At 41.6% G+C, this 18,887-nt stretch overlaps 1 protein-coding gene across 1 annotated transcript in view; it reads left to right on the top strand.

The window, feature by feature from the left end:
* Nucleotides 1-10,087, top strand: part of CUL4B (cullin 4B) — a 30,401-nt gene extending 20,314 nt beyond the window's left edge. Inside the window, exons 15-21 of the mRNA XM_006260019.4 lie at nt 437-522; nt 1,993-2,100; nt 2,394-2,507; nt 3,606-3,711; nt 3,789-3,961; nt 4,878-5,030; nt 6,324-10,087. Coding sequence (XP_006260081.2) covers nt 437-522; nt 1,993-2,100; nt 2,394-2,507; nt 3,606-3,711; nt 3,789-3,961; nt 4,878-5,030; nt 6,324-6,419 — 836 coding nt within the window. The 3' untranslated portion in view covers nt 6,420-10,087. The remainder of the gene's footprint in view (nt 1-436; nt 523-1,992; nt 2,101-2,393; nt 2,508-3,605; nt 3,712-3,788; nt 3,962-4,877; nt 5,031-6,323) is intronic.
* Nucleotides 10,088-18,887: the final 8,800 nt, after the last annotated feature.

Here is an 18,887-nt window from a genome sequence, read left to right on the forward strand (position 1 = left end):
TTTTTGTCTTCTGCTAGTGTAACTAATTTAAAATTGTCTAACATGTACCACCTTCCTCTTTGGAGTAGACTTGAGATTCTGTTACAGAATACTTGGTAGATACGCTAAGATTTTTAGGCGATCTGAGGTCTCACAGCCCAAATACCTGCCAGCCAGTTTTTAGTCAGATTTTTGTTATTTCATTGTTCCAAGATTTTATCCCTGGTCAGTCTTGATTTTTTTTTCCAAGGCTTAGTCTAGGTCCAAATTCAAGATAAAAGTGATCTATCGCATGTCTATAAGCGGTGTGTATAATGCCTGGGTTGTCAGTAGGTTAGCCTTAGCATAGTTCTTCTTTTTTAAGAATGCTTCCTAATGCCGTACTTTCATGGGCAGTGCTCAAGTGTTCTGCTTTTTTTGAACTACCTAAATACTATTAAACCTCCCTCTCTTACAGAATGTGGAGCTGCTTTCACCAGCAAACTTGAAGGAATGTTTAAAGATATGGAACTTTCAAAGGACATAATGATTCAGTTCAAACAGGTATTGGTGGAAAGCCTGCCACTGCTTATTTGGCTACTTTTCTTCTGGGTGTATTTATGGGTAAAACTTTAATATTAAAGTACAGATGCCTCTTCATTATAAATATTTAAAGTTATATGGTAACTTTCTTTCTTATCTGGTATACAGTTTACAAATTCTAAATTAGTTTTTACATTGTCTTGTCTTGGACAAAACCTTGGGGAGAGAGTTTCAGAGGTATTAAAAGCAGTTAGTTGTATACTTATTCTTGAGTGCCTCTGAAAGTCACCCCCTTAGTTTACTGATTCTTTTTAATAACCAAGCACAATAGCCAAGACCAGTAAATATGTAAAGAGTGGTGTAAAGTTGGGGTTTTTTGGGGGAGAGGGGTGGGTTAACTGTTTAAGTGCTTTGTGATATTCTGAAATGTGTTCTCATAATCCTCCTACCTCTTTTATATGGATAACTGGCATTCCCTATAGCCAGGAGATCCTCAGATTGCTTGCATTCGATTCAGATGTGGGATCGATAATGTGTTAATATCCTTGTAGCTCTGTCTGTCATAGGACAGTAGCACCACGTGGGGCAAAGCATCCACGCCAGAAGACAGGCGGGTGATCCAGGCTGACCTGGACAGGCTCAGCAAGTGGGCGGATGAGAATCTGATGGTGTTCAACGCTGATAAATGCAAGGTTCTTCACCTTGGGGAAAAAAAACCCGCAGCATCCTTATAGGCTCGGCAGTGCTATGTTGGCTAGCACTATGGAAGAAAGAGACTTGGGGGTCATCATTGACCACAAGATGAACATGAGCCTGCAATGCGATGCTGCGGCTAGTAAAGCGACCAAAACGCTGGCTTGCATCCATAGATGCTTCTCAAGCAAATCCCGGGACGTCATTCTCCCCCTGTACTCGGCCTTAGTGAGGCCGCAGCTGGAGTACTGCATCCAGTTTTGGGCTCCACAATTCAAAAAGGATGTGGAGAAGCTTGAGAGAGTCCAGAGAAGAGCCACGCGCATGATCAGAGGTCAGGGAAGCAGACCCTACGATGACAGGCTGAGAGCCCTGGGGCTCTTTAGCCTGGAAAAGCGCAGGCTCAGGGGTGATCTGATGGCCACCTACAAGTTTATCAGGGGTGATCACCAGTATCTAGGGGAACGTTTGTTCACCAGAGCGCCCCAAGGGATGACGAGGACGAATGGTCACAAACTACTACAAGATCGTTTCAGGCTGGACATAAGGAAGAATTTCTTTACTGTCCGAGCCCCCAAGGTCTGGAACAGCCTGCCGCCGGAGGTTGTTCAAGCGCCTTCATTGAACACCTTCAAGATGAAACTGGATGCTTATCTTGCTGGGATCCTATGACCCCAGCTGACGTCCTGCCCTTTGGGCGGGGGGCTGGACTCGATGATCTTCCGAGGTCCCTTCCAGCCCTAATGTCTATGAAATCTATGAAATCACTTTGTTTCAATGTCTTGTTTCTCCCTACAGTATATGCAAAATCAAAATGTACCTGGTAACATTGAACTAACAGTGAACATCTTGACCATGGGTTATTGGCCAACATATGTGCCTATGGAGGTCCACTTACCCCCAGAGGTAAGGATAAGTACAAAACTGGATTTCATACAGAAATAGAGCACTTCTCACTTGAGGTTTTCATGTAGGCAATATATACACTAATCTTATACTTGATACTTTATAAGATAAAAAAGAAAAGTTAGTGGACCACAAATAATATTTTTTGTTGTTTGTTTTTTTTTTAAAGAAATATTAACGATGTTGCCATCTAGATTTTCTCCTTCCTTAAAATGATTTTAATTTCCTTTTTGGTAATTAAAGGTAAGTTGAGGTGATTACTTATAGTGGAGTTTTTCTTCCTTGTTTTGTAGATGGTAAAACTACAAGAAATCTTCAAGACATTTTATCTAGGAAAACACAGTGGTAGGAAACTTCAGTGGCAGTCAACACTAGGACACTGTGTATTAAAAGCAGAATTCAAGGAGGCAAGTATTTTGTTTCTAGGTTATTTCTATTGTACTCCTGCAACTTTGCACTTTTAAGGTATTTATGATGTGCACTGATACGTATACAAAAGGTTCTTTGTAATGTGATGGTTTTTTAGCGGAAGTAATAACCTCACATTTCTTATAATATAATAAACTCTTGGTAGCTTCTGTAGTAGTGCTGAGGCAGTTTTGTATTAATGTGTCTGAGACTACACCGTAGATGGTATAATTTTCTTGCACCATAAACATGATTTGCATTTTACTGAGTATACAGGTAGAAGATAATGGTTGCTATACCTTTAGAGGTAATTGTCATACCTCTAGCTTAGTTGCCATACCTCTAGCATAACTGAAAATTTTACATGCAAGACTGATTCTGTGTTTAAAATGGCATAGTTCGTTACACTGGCAGTATTACAACACATACCAAAATAATGCCAATATTAAACCAGCTTAAAGCTGACTTCTTATCCTTTTTATTGCTAGGATAAGAAAATATTTTGACATTTCCAGAATCTCCTTAGAAACTTGTTATAATGTGTTTCCCAGCTGCTTTTCCTCAAGTGTTTCTATTCTTTTCATTTATTTTTCCATCCCAATACAGTTGAAGACAAAATATTTTGTCTAGACACTTGAGAGAGAAATGTCTTTAAGTCTTCTTTCCAGAAAATTGCCCAAAAGATGAATGAAAATTGTAATGTTCTATAGCTCCTATAACTCTTAATACTGTTTCTGTTTAAACTGGCATCTAGTTTGTATTTTGTTTAGGACCTCTCCAGTCCAAGCTCGTAGCGCCCAATGGGTTGGGATATTTGTACTGGTTTTTACTCACACCTGTGTGAGATGTTAAAATGTGGATCAGTTTTGTCAATTGACATAGTCTAGAACTCTGATGTAAAACTTCCCATGTGTCACTGTTAATCTAATGTGATGAGTAATTTTTGCCCTTCCAGACTCCTGAGGTGAATAAAATGGGTATTTTTTCCTTGTAAACCTGGTCATTGCTATGAATTTGAATTAGCCTTCAATTGACTTACTCTTGTCTCTCTTTCAAGAACGCCTCAGTAGTAATATCTGATCATTTCTTCTTGACAGGGCAAAAAAGAACTGCAAGTTTCTTTGTTCCAGACACTGGTGCTGCTTATGTTTAATGAAGGAGAGGAGTTCAGTTTAGAGGAGATAAAGCAAGCTACTGGAATAGGTCAGTATTGAAAGCAGCTAATGAAGACTTCTAAATGCTACTGACTTAGAATACTAAACAACTCTTTTCTGCTTCAGAGGATGGAGAGTTAAGAAGGACACTCCAGTCATTAGCCTGCGGCAAAGCTAGAGTACTAACTAAAAGCCCTAAAGGCAAAGATGTGGAAGATGGTGATAAATTCACATGCAACGATGACTTCAGACACAAGCTCTTCAGGATAAAGATCAATCAAATCCAGATGAAAGAAACAGTATGTTATTCCTATCAGTGGCTGACCTCTTTTCACATCCTTTCACAGCCCTTTTCCCTTTTTTGCATATACAGAAGACTTTTTTTTTGTTCCTTTGTCCAGTCTCAAATGTATATATTCAGTTATCTGTGTAAAAGATGCAGGTATGCTTTGAATGGCAGAGCAAACTTTAGTCTGAGCTGGCGCACTAATCCAGCTCTCGGTGCAGCTAACCTGTTAATCATACCTGATAATCTGTCCATTTTCCAGGAATCCTAAAAGAGCCAAACAGTAACTACTGTTGTGACTTTTGCAATCTGAAACTTTACTAAATGAAAAATAGTATGCAAGATAATATGGATTAAATTGCATGAGAACAGGCGAGAATTTAGGATCTTAACTGACATGTGATTATCAATATTATGGCTTAGTTTACTTTGGATTGCTGCTCATCTCCATAGTAAACTATTGGAATTCTCCATATGAGTCTCTCTTGGTGGGGGGAGAAGGGGGGGCGCATTTCAGGGGAGGTGCAAAGCATCCTGGGATGTTGGGGGACTGTGCATTAACTTGAATCTGGAGGAAATCTGGCACAGAAATTCAATAAACCAATTTAACTTAAATCGGTTAGCCTGGGTGGATGTAGTATCAGACTTTATCTTAAATTGGCTTGGGGTATTTTTAAAGCAGTTTGTGTGCACTGAACTTCTGTAGCGTTATAGATTTGAATCAATTTCTGATCACTTATACTGGTTGATGTGTAACTTCTCTCCCTAGTCTTAAAAGCATACTGTCAAAATATATGAAGTATGACTGCTGAAGGTACTGTGGTGCTACCTGTTGTGCAGACAGTATCAAAATAATTTATTGCGACTGGCGTAGCATGCTCTTTTTACAGTTTGTTGTTGTTTGTTTGTTTTTTAAACCAATCATCCAGGTAGAGGAACAGGCAAGCACTACAGAGAGAGTATTTCAGGACCGGCAGTACCAGATTGATGCTGCAATTGTACGAATCATGAAGATGCGCAAGACTCTCAGTCACAACTTGCTTGTGTCAGAGGTGTACAACCAGCTTAAATTCCCCGTAAAGGTAAATTATAGGCTCCTTTTTGTTAGGCAAGAAAAGGTCCCTATCCCCTCATTGGTATTTGACAGCTATCCAAAACTGACTTTTACATCTATTGCAGCACCCTAATTTAAAAGGCAAAACATTCATTTCTAGAAATTTTTTGATATACCAGTTGCAGTCACTTGTTCATGGAGGTAAATGGACCAAATGAGGCTTTTAGTCAAGCTATAAGATAATGCATTATGTTAATGAAGATTTTTAGAGCTGGACAAACTTCTTGGTCATGTTGGTTATGAGCATAAACAGCTTTCTCTTTGAAAACTTGGGTTTGGTTTGGTTTTGTTTCATCTAATCACAAACACTTATGAAAAGCTTGTGCAGAACTGCGTAACTGGGCCTGCTTTCCAGTTTTCTTGGCTGATGCTTCTCATAAAAAAGCAAACTGTATAATCCAGATTTTTTTAGACACACAATCCTGGCTATCACTTGGGGAAAATTTCAACTTTTTACAAACACATTTAAAGGCACCTGTCACAAATAAGAGCTAGGAGATGCGCGCTTAATGTATGCATACTGAGAGATGTTCCATATTGAATTGGAGCTTCTACTACAACTAAAGAGATGATACTTTTTGTTTTGTGCTTCAACCACCTCTGCATTTCCAGTGTTCTCTAATGCAGGAACTGCAGAATATGCAGTATAAAATGTAGTGACACCTTATCCTTTGGCATTTCTTGAAAATGCAGATTTATAATTCTCTGCACCAGCTTGTTAGGTATTACACAAGCTGCATCCAGCAAGGCATACACAGATACAATAGTTAAATGAAATGCCTTCACTCTACCTTGTCTTGTGCATGCATGTGCACACACTTACACTTTCATACAAGTTAGTCACATGAAGGTAGACTTTAAATTTAAACAAAACACCTTGACATGATTCACTTATGCAGTTCTCATGGTAATCTGATTTAAAAGATGCAGCTATATAATATGTTTGTGTGTGTCTGAATTCAAGTTTTTATGTGGGCACTCAATTTGCCAGATTACAGGTTTATCCACCTCTCCTGCTATAAAAGACTGGCCTTTGTGAAGGCGGCACTTGAAGTCTGTAGCCATCTTCCCTAGTGAAATAAATTCTGGATCTGACTTCCTATACTTGGAGCATTTTCAATGGTATTTCAGTAACTGAAACAGAATGTGGCTGTTCATTTGAAAAGTGTTGCTACATTGCAGTTTAAAATAAGTGGAAATATGCAGAGAGTTGGTTGGAATAGCTTCAAAAAACAGTAATACTGACATTTGTGTTTTACAGCCTGCTGACCTTAAGAAGAGAATAGAATCCTTAATTGACAGGGACTACATGGAAAGAGACAAAGAGAACCCAAACCAGTACAACTATATTGCATAAACATATGTTGGCCTTTTGTTTTTCTGCACACTTGGTGTCATACTCAATTGCCAGTGGATAAACTAGCCTGTTGACCCCATTAATTGACTTTTTATACTACCGATGACGGAATGAAAGCAGTGTAATGGAAAAGTATAGTAGAGTGGACTTTCTCAGTGGTTAACATGCCCATTTAAAGAGTACTTATTTACATTTTAAGAAGAATGCTGTTGAACTCTTTGCATGTTATGTAGTAAGATGTGCAGAAAGCTGTAAGAAAGTACTTGGTCTTCGTGATTCCATTTGTCTCTGGGTCTGAAGAGGAGTCCCTTGGTATAAGGCAAATGTTCCTTTACACATTTAAACTATGAAGCAGAAGGTTTAATTAACACAAGAAAATAGCCTTTACAATGCTTAAACTGCATGCAACTTTTCAATTTTCTGTACAGACTGCTGGGTGTATTTCAGTTGGCAGCACCACCATTGGTTTGGTCATTACTTGTATTGGGTTTTTTCCCCAGGGGGGAGGGAGGGCATTAAGTCATGCTTTACTGACTTTTCTATTCAAAAACCTTATCTGTTAAAATTGGGAGGAAATATAAAAGAAATTATACCAATATAAAATTTATTGTAAGGCTTGGAGTGTGTGTGTGTGAGTGTTTAATCATTCCTTAAACAGCTGTTGCAGCAAAAAGTTAATCGGCAGGTTTAGATTTGTATTTGTGGCTTTCCCTCAAAATTCAGTGTTTACCTTTTGAAACTTTAGCATAAAACAGCTACAACAGAGAAAAAGTGTTTTACTGGTTGTGGATAAGGCATTCTATGAAGGAGTGCTCAGCAGAAAAAGATTTTTAAAGTCAGGGAGGAATAACCACAGGTTTTTTGTGAAATTGCTGTATTAACAAAAACAGATGGATTTTAACACTCATTTTTCTTTGCAATATTCTATGCGGCTTAAATTAAGCCCAAGGCTTAGACACGGCAACGGATCTAGACCCACCCTTTGTTGTTATAAGCCAAGCTAAGGCTTTAAGAACTCGGTCCTAGACAACAGCAGGCCTCCTTGAACCCAGAAGCCTACCTCTCATAGAGAAAGATGGTGAAATGCTGCTTCAAGGCATCTATGACCTGTTTTCTTAGATGACAAGAGCATTCTTCTTGAAGTGTGAGAGAATACGTTGCTTGAATGCAGAGCGTTTACAACAACAAACCTCATCAGTAATGTGTGCCAGGAATTATATTGATGTTGGAGGGGGGAAATGTCAGAAGGGTTGGACAGAGAACTTCTTAGTTTTTATAGGCATAGAGCAGCTTCTCCCTGCCTCACCCAGCCAAGCTTCAGACCCAGTTCTGTCATGCTGCAGGGCAAAATGATCTTGCAAGCCTGCGTAGTCCTGGGGAATGCCACATAGTTCTAGAAGGCACGACAAAGTTTGTTGGGAAAAAAATGCAGCATCGCACTCACTTGGGAGCAACGACTACTTTCTTTTGAAGTGTGTGTCCTGAATAGCACTTGCTTAATGTTTTGTGTTCTGTTGTTTCATCCCCTGACTCTGCACTCTGCGTGCGTATGTATATGTCATATCTGGAACATCCCCCTTCGTAAAGATGGTCTTTCTTGGTCCTGAATTACCTCCATGTTGTTTTCCCTCTAGCTGGTTTTACATGAAATGTTCCCTTGACAAACAAAGCAGCTTCCCCCCCTCCCCCCAAGAAAAAAAGCACTGCTTATTCCAGCTCTCCTCCCTCAACATTGACATTTTCGGTAAAATGTATAGTTTTCCATAGGAACTGCATCAGGAACCAGTCTCTTGTCCATAAGTTCAGGCATTTGACTACTCCACTGTTAGGGCAACCCTTGTCTTCACAAAGCCCACCATTTGCAATAGGGAGGTGTGTTTAGGATGCTGGAAGGCTGCTTCTGCCTAGAGAGGCAAGCTTTCACTTGGATATAGGAAACCACTGGGGAGAAAGAGAGCGAGGAAACTAAATAATGCTTTTTCTATGTTCCTTTTTTAAACTGTTCTTTCTACTTTGGTTCTGTGTCATGTCTCTTTTCCCCATCTGTGTGATGGCTTTGCATTGTTTGTGCGTGTGTGTGTGTGTTTGTTTTCAGTGAAATTTGCTCAAAAAAGTATTTTTGGAAACTAATTACATTTTTATTATGAGAAGAGGAGATGGAAATCAAAATACCTGACTGTTCCAGCTCCAAACTGTTGTGATCTTGGTTGGAACTGAATTGCGTATAGGTACAAAAATGACAGATTCTGATAGAATCCCATTAGATGTTGAAATTCAGCTGACCAGAAAGTTTGCAAAGTGTCTTTTTGTTTTTGGTTTTAACATCCTATTTATTTCAATGAATTGAATTCAGACATTATTATATAGAAAACTTGTGTCTTTTAGTTGTCATTTAGATAGATACAAAGTTCTGATGTCGAAATGGAGGCAATGTTTTTTGTTTCACTGACAATCCTGCTATTAAAGCTACCCAATGAAGGGCCTGCGAGGACACTGAACAGACCAGATGCTTGAGAAGAGCAGGGAAAACCAAGCCCTTGTTTAGAAAAGACTTGTGGGATGAAGAAACAACTTGTTAATTTCTGCCAAGGTCTTTCTTTCCTGGTTAATGACAGAGCGGCAGCCAAGATGAGTATCCAGCTGTTAAACTCTGCAACTTCTTGCTGGGATCATGTGCCTGCCTATTGAGCCATATATATATATATATATATACACACACACACATATGTATAACTTTTTTTTCAGTTGGCTTGGACCACAACTTATTTGGCTATAACACAAGGTGTCTGTTTGCCCATACATTTTTAAATCTTCACTCTTGCATGCAGTTTATAGCAGCCTTGTTAATAAGAAATTGCAGTTTATTCTTAGAAATATATATTTTAGGTTTTTTAATCTTTATACCCATAAATGGACTATTTTTTGTCTTGGCTGGTTTAAAGGAAAGTGACCATTTTGTTTAAATGCTGTAATTGCGGAAGTGTTGTAAACATTGTTTTGTTCTATAGTTCACACAAAGGTGCCAAAGTAAATATAGTTAATAACAAAGGTGAAAGAAACCTAGCAAATTTTTAAGTTGCTTTAGCTGTGGTTTATATTTTGGTCTTTGCTCATTTCTCAGTCACAGTATCTTTCATTTTCCTAAACATATCAGTTTGCCCTAATGCTTTCTTTTAAACAATGTTTTATTTGTGCATCTAAAAATTGTTCAAATGCCACTTTGTTTTTTTAGTGATTTCATATAATAGGAAGAGTATTTTCTTTGAAAAGTTACACTAAAGTTGTAAGAGTACAGCAGCATTCAAAAATGTAATATAATTTTTGTATAACAGTTCTTCAGAAGTATGTCTGGAGTGGGGAAAAAAAACTAACCCTGTTACTTTTAAGAAGCCTCTTCACTACTAGAATATAAAATTGCATCAAATTATAGTTTTCACTGCATCAGAAATTATAGTTATGCAGACTTGCAAACAGGGCATGTGTCAGCATTGCGTCCTTTAATGCAAAAAGCGAAACCTTTTTAATGTTTCATAACAAGTCTGAAATGGGTACAGAGAGTCTTTCTTAAGTTGGTAAATAATGTAAATACATGTCCTTTCAAAGAGTGAGTCTGTTACCTAGGTATTTTGTGTCATTTAATAAATATTAAACAGTTTTGTGTTGATAAATTGTTTGTGTGGAATGTCTTTGTTTATCCAACTTTTTGTATGCTGGGTCTGCTAGCATCCATTTTTTCCTCCTCAGTGTCTGGGTTACATTTTGATGGCAAAAAAAAGTCATTTTCCTACTACTTGTCCATTCTTAGATTCAGTAGTAAATAGTTTTTTTTCTGTCACCATGCTTTCCAGAGTGACTCATTCTTAAATACACACTTCAATTATGTGTGTCCAGACCCATTACCTCTTAAAAAATCTCTTCTCTTTGTACAATAGCGTGAGATTGAGACATTTTAGCATCTGTTATACTAGCTGCTACTTGAAGGTTACATGTACAAATGTAGGACTTTTTTGTTTGCGCAGACATTTCTGAAAGGCCTTCCTTACCCAAAGCAGTCCCATTGAAGGCAGTGGGACTACTTCCAAGAGTTAGAATGGGGTTGGTTTTGGTTTGGTTTGGGTTTTTTTGTAATTGTTCTAACAAAAGGTGGTGGGCAATTTGTTTTCAGTATTTATAGATTCATAGATGTTAGGGTCGGAAGGGACCTCAATAGATCATCAAGTCCGACCCCCTGCATAAGCAGGAAAGAGTGCTGGGTCTAGATGACTCCAGCTAGATACTCGTCTAACCTCCTCTTGAAGACCCCCAGGGTAGGGGAGAGCACCACCTCCCTTGGGAGCCCGTTCCAGACCCTGGCCACTCTAACTGTGAAGAAGTTCTTCCTAATGTCCAGTCTAAATCTGCTCTCTGCTAGCTTGTGGCCATTATTTCTTGTAACCCCCGGGGGCGCCTTGGTGAATAAATCCTCACCAATTCCCTTCTGTGCCCCCGTGATGAACTTATAGGCAGCCACAAGGTCGCCTCTCAACCTTCTCTTGCGGAGGCTGAAAAGGTCCAGTTTCTCTAGTCTCTCCTCGTAGGGCTTGGTCTGCAAGCCCTTGACCATACGAGTTGCCCTTCTCTGTACCCTCTCCAGGTTATCTGCATCCTTCTTGAAGTGTGGCGCCCAGAATTGCACGCAGTACTCCAACTGTGGCCTGACCAACACCCTATAGAGGGGAAGTATCGCCTCCCTGGACCTATTTGTCATGCATCTGCTGATGCACGATAAAGTGCCATTGGCTTTTCTGATGGCTTCGTCACACTGCCGGCTCATGTTCATCTTGGAGTCCACTAGGACTCCAAGATCCCTTTCCACCTCTGTGCCACCCAGCAGGTCATTCCCTAGGCTGTAGGTGTGCTGGACATTTTTCCTCCCTAGGTGCAGCACTTTGCATTTCCCCTTGTTGAACTGCATCCTGTTGTTTTCTGCCCACTTGTCCAACCTATCCAGGTCTGCCTGCAGCTGTTCCCTGCCCTCCGGCGTGTCCACTTCTCCCCATAGCTTTGTGTCATCTGCAAACTTGGACAGAGTACATTTGACTCCCTCGTCCAAGTCGCTGATGAAGACATTAAAGAGTATCGGTCCAAGGACCGAACCCTGCGGGACCCCACTGCCCACACCCTTCCAGGTCGAGACCGACCCATCCACCACGACTCTTTGGGTGCGACCCTCTAGCCAATTCGCCACCCACCGGACTGTGCAGTCACCCACATCACAGCCTCTTAACTTGTTCACCAGTATGGGGTGGGATACCGTATCGAAGGCCTTCCTGAAGTCTAAGTATACGACATCCACCCCTCCTCCTGTGTCCAGGCGTTTCGTAACCTGGTCATAGAAAGAGACTAGTGGAAGGCTGGAAGCATCTGGCTTGAAGCAAAGTAAATGCTAATTCTTCAATGAGGCATAGTGTGTACTACTGGAAGGCTGAGCTTGACTGATCAAACTGCTGAGTTCTTTAAAGGGAAAAGAAGCTCTTTATGTACAGTGCTTTCTAATCTGTGTCCTGTGTTTGCCGTAGTCTTACTATTTTAAAATATATATTTTAATGTTGCCAGATTACAGCACAAGAGAAGAGAGACAAGAAGAGAACTTCTTGTGTATTAACATTTTGAATTTTAAAATTGCATTCCTCAAAAAGGAAGAAGTTGGATATGTTTGAAGACAAACTCCTTTCTTAAAATCTTCCTGGAGAGATTCTGAATATTTTTAACATGTTGCAGATGGCAGGAGAACTTTGGGGCTTATGCCATAAGGCAATGTCAATTATTATTGCATAACTCGGTATACGTAATACCTTGCCCTGCTAACAGAGGTTTAATAACAGACCAGACTCGGCACTAAATCTAGTGCAGATTAGGATTGGATTTTTTTTTTTAAAACATAAGTGTGGAGATGTAGGGCTATATTGCATTTAAAAACTGAAATTTCTGCTGTGGGGTTAGTGGGAGAGGAACTGGATGGTGCAGCGAGGTGTTTGGTAAAAGGCAGAACTAGCATCAGCCTGGGGAGAGAAGCAGGGGCTGCTCATCTGCAGGCAGGAGGATGGGATTTCTCCTGCCTGCAGATGGCCTTTGGGGCTTGCCACTCAGCAAGACTTTGCTATACTACATAGGACATTAAAGGTCTGGGCCACTGGGGTGAGAGGGAGTAGAAATCATTTTACCAAACCCTTCCCTGACTTCTTTTCCAGGCTGTTCCCCTGTTCTTGGTTCTCAGCCACAAAAATGGCCTCTCCGATTTCTGTAGTATCAAAGTGTACAGAGGGCTGCAACAATATAATTATGGCTTTTCAATTTAAAGAGAAGAGATCTCTGTTCCACTACTATGTGAAAAGCATTTCACAGAGCAAAGTTCTCCACTGAGCATATGTGGGAGTTAAGTGTAAAGGTCACACTTGAAGCAGTCTTGAACAGAGCATAGCTACAAGCCAAGCTCCTGATTTGTTTTTATTGCAGCAGACCTGCAAGAGGATGTTTTATACCATGATAACATGTGATACCACAGTAGCAAGTACTACAGAAAGGACTTCATGTCTGTTAAATGTTTGTGAAAAGTAGGTTTTCTATTATTCCCTTCTCCTTACAGCACTGGACTCCACTGGACTCCACTGGACAAGACTAAACATTATTTCAGTGCTACCTAGTACCGGGTGAAGAGTTTAAAAAGAAACTGTTTTAGGAAAACTCTGGATTCTTAAACCAGGTCAAATTTACTGTCGGTATTATTCAGTGCAGTAACAGAGATGTTGCTTCTTCCTGTCAGTAAACACAATCAAGTAGGTTTCTGATCTAGCTTTGCTAGCCAAAATGCCATACTAGCGCAGGAACAATTTTATCTTATCTTAACAAAGGAGCATCACTAACAGCATAAAGAGGACCAAGTGCTATTCTGCTTTGGGCTTATAAAAAAAAATAAATAAATAAAAAAATCAGTGGCTAAAAAGGGACAAAAACAATCATTTCAAGCAGAGGGCAGAGAGTAAAAGCAGGAGTAATTTCAGTGACTGTGACATAGTCAAAAAACAAACATCCATTCTTTGAGACCTGAGGTTATGGAAGTGTGAGAACTCAGCAGCCCTGAGTGGGAGCTGCAATTCTGCACTGCTGTGCGCGTTCTCTAAGATGACTTAGAGTTGAAGTCTTGCATTCTGGCTTCATGTTGCTTTCTCTCAACTTCAGAACTTCATCTGAAAGAAATCTGCCTTCTAGAAGGCGTGCATGCAATGAAGCACACTACCATACTGGTGTCATTAGTACTGTGCAGAACATAAAAGCCCTTTGGGATGAGTGAAGCAATCACGAATGGCTCCAGAATGGAAACAGCAGCAAGCAAAGATCAAGGTCAACAAGCAGCTTTTTCTGACAGATACAGATCTGCCAAGAAAAACCACCAGGCAATCAAGCACAGCTGTTTACCTGTACCTATAACAAGCTGTATGCTACATGTGCCCAGCATGGAAGCATTACTTATCATAGATGGTATGAGGATGCGTAAAGACAATGCAGCAGATAGGCACTGATTTGATTTGATTTAATTAAATGCTCTCTGTGCCATTTTTGTTCGGAGAGGACTCTTTGAGCTGTCTCCAAGTAGGAACCTCAATAAATGAATGCAATGGAATGGTTGGGCTAGATGTGACCTCCTGAGGTCCCTTCCTACCCTCATTTTCTATAATTCTTTGATTGAGGATAATGAGACAACTACCTTTATTTCACTTGCCTGTTCAAAAATGGGTACTATTTACACAAGCCCAAGTTACACAGGTATGGAGTCCTGCAAGACCAGACAGATGGCTGAGCAATGGACAAGAGAAATGAAGGCAGTGGGATCCAGAAGAAATAAGCTGAATTCCTCGCTCACTCTCTCACTTTGTGATGTTGGGCAACTTATTTAATTGACCAGCGGCCAAGGGGAAATACTTTCTCTGTGTTGAAACAGTAAAGAGAAAATCTCTCTTGTTATACGATGCCTAGATACTGAATGCCACAGAGGACATAGGTACATAGACTGGATTATTGTATGTTGCCAGGAATCTCCACAGAGCTCAGAGGTTTGACTTTTTGTTTACGTCCAAAAAGTATATGGACAACCCTGATTGTTCTTCCAACTCGGAAGCAGAAGGTGGCTGACGTACAAACGCAGAGGCTTCAGGGAACAACTTGTTCTCCAGGATCGATGCACACTTAGCTCCAGAACTGGAGCTTCCACAGCAGAACACTATAAATATCAATAAGTAATTAATTAAAATGCCGCTTTCACCCTTGCATTTCACAGTTCCCAAACTCTACTAAGCTGTCAGTTGCTCTTGCAAAACTTGTAAGCTTTCACTGCTGACGGCCTCTGTAAATAGTTTGGTGTCATTTGCACATGGCACAGAAGTCTCAGCCTGGAACCATTTAACCCCGACTGGCTGAGTACTAGCCACATTACAACATGCTGTCTCCAGACAAGGCTTCTTTGGAAACTGGTGGCAAAAAGCACAATGGCTTATAAATGCAGGGAGGCTAGTGCCACAGGAAAACCTGATAAGGTGTTGCTGTTGCTGCTGGAAGAGTCTAGCAAGTATTAAATCAAGTTGCACTGATTTAGCTCCCGGTGATGAAATACTCCCTTCTTCACCCCACCCTTCTTCCCCTCTCATCAGCTGACAAAAGGTTTCCTCAGCTGTTTGGGAACATCATGTTGCAAAGTTCCTTAGCAGGAAGTTTTGCTTGTTCTGCCTCTTTTGCAACCTGATCTACCTGCCCTTTAAGTTAAAAGAAGAAACTTCTGCTTTTTTTTCTTCCATGATGAAAATGCTTCACGTGACTGCCAGAGTCTTGACTCAGCACTTTCACTAAGCAGTCGAATGTAATTGTTTGGTTTCCCGTCACCGCTTCTTCCAGAAGTCTGCCTTTCAGGAACACCAGTTCGCTGCTGTCAGCAATCCTCCATCCCGCACGTTACTCATTTGGGATGGCAAGAGATTGTTTTACAGACTCCGGAAGAGCAGCCACAAGCTACCGAGATCCATTCCTGTTCTAATCCGAACTGGCTGATGCTTTCACAGCCAACAGGATCCTATTAACAGTGACGCCCTGCTGGACAGGCCGCGATTCTCCTTAAGCAGCTGTCCAAATCCTTACTCCAGTGCACAGACCAGCTAACAAGATCACGGTGTAGGGGGAGACGGGGCTAGTGGGGGACACACTCCTGTTACGTGGATCCGTAATGCCCAAGTGTGTCCCCTGTATGGGGTAGACTCCTGTCCCATGCTCCCAAATTTTTACTGCCTCCTAGAGCAGGATTGCACTGGTTCTTGCCATGGCATGAGCTGTGAAAGGCAGGCCATAATATTCCCTAAAAGGAGGTTTTACTAAAGAAAATGTCTGCAGATATGAACAAACAGACTAAATATAACAAGGGCCTGTCAGGTATGTATCTCCTCCCCTTCTGTATTTGGCAATTTGTATGTTACAAGACCAAAGACTGGAAATATGCGCCTGCTATTGTGAATGTTTGGGCAAAAACACCAAAACCTCCAGATCCATCACGATATTCCCTACTCTGACCCAGAACATCTTTAAATCTCAGCGTGCAAAAATAATCAGAATGCAAGACCTATTTGTCTGCCTACCTCTAATTACCAAAGGGTGGGGCCCTGATTTATCCAGAGATTTAACCATACACCTACCTTTTGAAGCATGTGATTTCACTGGAGGTCAACAGGACTGCTTGTGTACTTAAAGTTAGGCATGCTTAATCCCCTGGCTGATCTGAAGCCCAGATAGGAATCTTGCCACAGAGATCTGTAAAGCACTCCACTCCCCCTTTTCTTAACACTACCAATATCAAACTCAGTCTAGCATGAAGTAAAAATGGCAATGCACCACAGAAATACCCCATTCCTTCAGTTCAGTTCATGCACTCACAGTGGGGAATAACTCATTAAACTTCATTCATCCTCTAGTTCAAATCTCTCCCTAGGTGATGTGTTGTTTTAATACATTGCACCACAGATCATTCTGTTCCACCATTAATTGCTATCAGCCACATATGCTTGATTCTGAAATGCTAGAGGCAACTGGAACCAGTACCACAGCAATATATAGATATATATAGATCTATATCTATATTATGGCTATATCTATAATCTCCAGATATACAGAGAATATAGATATATATATATCAGAGATTGGTTCCTTAGAAGTTCCTGAGTACACCAGACCTATTCCCTTTACAGGGACTTGAGGAAGTTCAGCACCTTTCAAGATAAATTGTGTAAATGGGTGGCAACCAAAAAAATTCTTGCCATAAAGAATTAGACAGATTTTGGTACAGAAGGGAAGGTTTATTTTGTCCCTTTATTTTTTAAAGCTCATTATAGAACTAAGAGGAGAGGCAAGGCTTTAGGACAGTGGTTCTCAACCTGTTTAAACTTGCAGCGTCTCTGGATAGACTCAAGGCACCACGTGGAAAGTGCCAGCTCTTAGTTTTCACCCTTTTTTTCGCCTATGGAAAATAAATAGAGCATGTTTTTTTCTGTCCAGAAACAGGGATTTCTATTTGAAGTCTCTGGGTTTCTCCTGTGAATCATGGTTGTAAACCTAACAGTGTTAACATTTGATGGGGCCCCATGGCACTCTTGAAAGAAGTCAAGGCACTCCAGAGTGCTACAGCACCCTGGTTTAGGAACTACTGGTATGACTATAATCACTGCTTCAGGAACTACAGTACTGGAAAACCTGTCACGCAGACTACGCACCTGCTTGCTAACTGTGCTATTTCTTTTGGCCCAGACTAACTAGAGGTGTTGAACTGGAAGAAAATTGCCAGCATGGAGTTATCAACTGGTTCTCCTTTACACAACTCACTGCAACATTTAAGGTAGCTGAAGGATGAGTACCCTGAAAACTGGAGCCAAATTCAGCCCTGAATTACGTCAATGTAACTCCGTTGACTTCAGCTGTATTCGAACCCACTTCCAGGAGAGCAGGACCCATCCTTATGCTTCCACAAGCCAGCCTGCAGAGGCCCAGCACTGTAATGGGGAGCTGGGACCTAGAAAGTGATGCCTAATCCTGCCAGCGTGGCATGTGTGAAATGGCCACCAAGAAAACTCAAGCGAGTCCTCTGCTTGAAGGGCCAGCAGGATCAGGCTAACTGTTGGGCTGCTCTTTAAAACAGTACAGCAGTACAAGCAATCAGCAAACATAACAATTAATATTACAGATATAATTTGATAGTCGTTATTAATACTAGAGCATTACTCAACAGCCCTTAGGCCCAAACAAACAAAACCGTGGGATGGTCTTTAAGTAGCACCATCACCATTGTTCTCCCTTTCTGAACCTGCCCATCAGCTCCCTTCATTGCATCGCATTCAAGCCGCTTGTCATCCCCTTCAGGAACCTCCATGGTTCAAAATCGTCCAGTCCTTTCTCTCCCCGCGCTCCGACTCCATTCAACTCAGGCAGCTTCCTCTCCGCACGGCCTAGCACAACAGGCACACGGAGACCCCAGGAAAAATAGGCTCTCAGTTTGCAGATCCAGGGCCCAGCAGCTCCACGCTGATCTGCAGCAGCAGTTCCTGGGGAAGCCCAACATCAACTCGACAAGCTTTGGGCTGGAGCCTACACTGCCAGCGCGGGGAAGGCGGGAGCCAAGGCTCATCATGCGTAGGAGCTGCGAGGGGCGGGCGAATGGCCAGGTGCCCGGCGGGAACGGCACGGCAGCCTGGTCAGGGCGCTGAGCGAGGACGACGGGCGCTTTGGGGAGCCGGGTCTGTGCTGAGCACGTGCCTGTTGCGCGCATCAACCTGGGTGGACCTTGGCAAAACAGCCAAACCCCCAAGGCAGGTCATTGGAATGGAAAGCTGCAGGCCAGGCGATTAAAGGCAAGTGAGGTTATGAAGCAGGGATCCTGGTTTTCTCGGATAAAAAAAAATCCCTGATTTTCAGGTTTAAACAAGTAGCCCCAAACCCACATTTCCCATGATCAAAATGAAACCCCACTATACATACATATATACATACAGACACACACATTATTAGTGGTATGTAATTTTAAATCACGGAAAAATGTGCATTTGGGGTTACTTTTTTTTTTTTTTTACTCAAAACACGGGGATTTCTTTTTAATCGAAGAAAACCAGGATCCCTAGTTATGAGCAAGGGGGTAGGGAACTTTCTAACAGAAAGTTATAATGCTTCCACTTCCAACAGGACCCCCTTAACAGTGGCCTGCGGCCCGGTATTATGGGCAGTGCCCCGGGAAAGCCTCGCCCGCCCGCCCGCCAGCGCTCCTGGACTCGAGTCCGATTCCTGCGCCCGCCCGCGCCGCTACGCGGTGGGCAGCGCCTAGGACCCATGGAACCCCCCGGCGGGCGGGACCGCCCCTGCGATTGGCTACGCGGGCAGCGCCCCGCCCCCTCATATGACCGGCCTCTG

The sequence above is a fragment of the Alligator mississippiensis genome, chromosome 8 (genome assembly GCF_030867095.1).
Source record: "Alligator mississippiensis isolate rAllMis1 chromosome 8, rAllMis1, whole genome shotgun sequence".
Lineage (NCBI taxonomy): Eukaryota > Metazoa > Chordata > Crocodylia > Alligatoridae > Alligator > Alligator mississippiensis.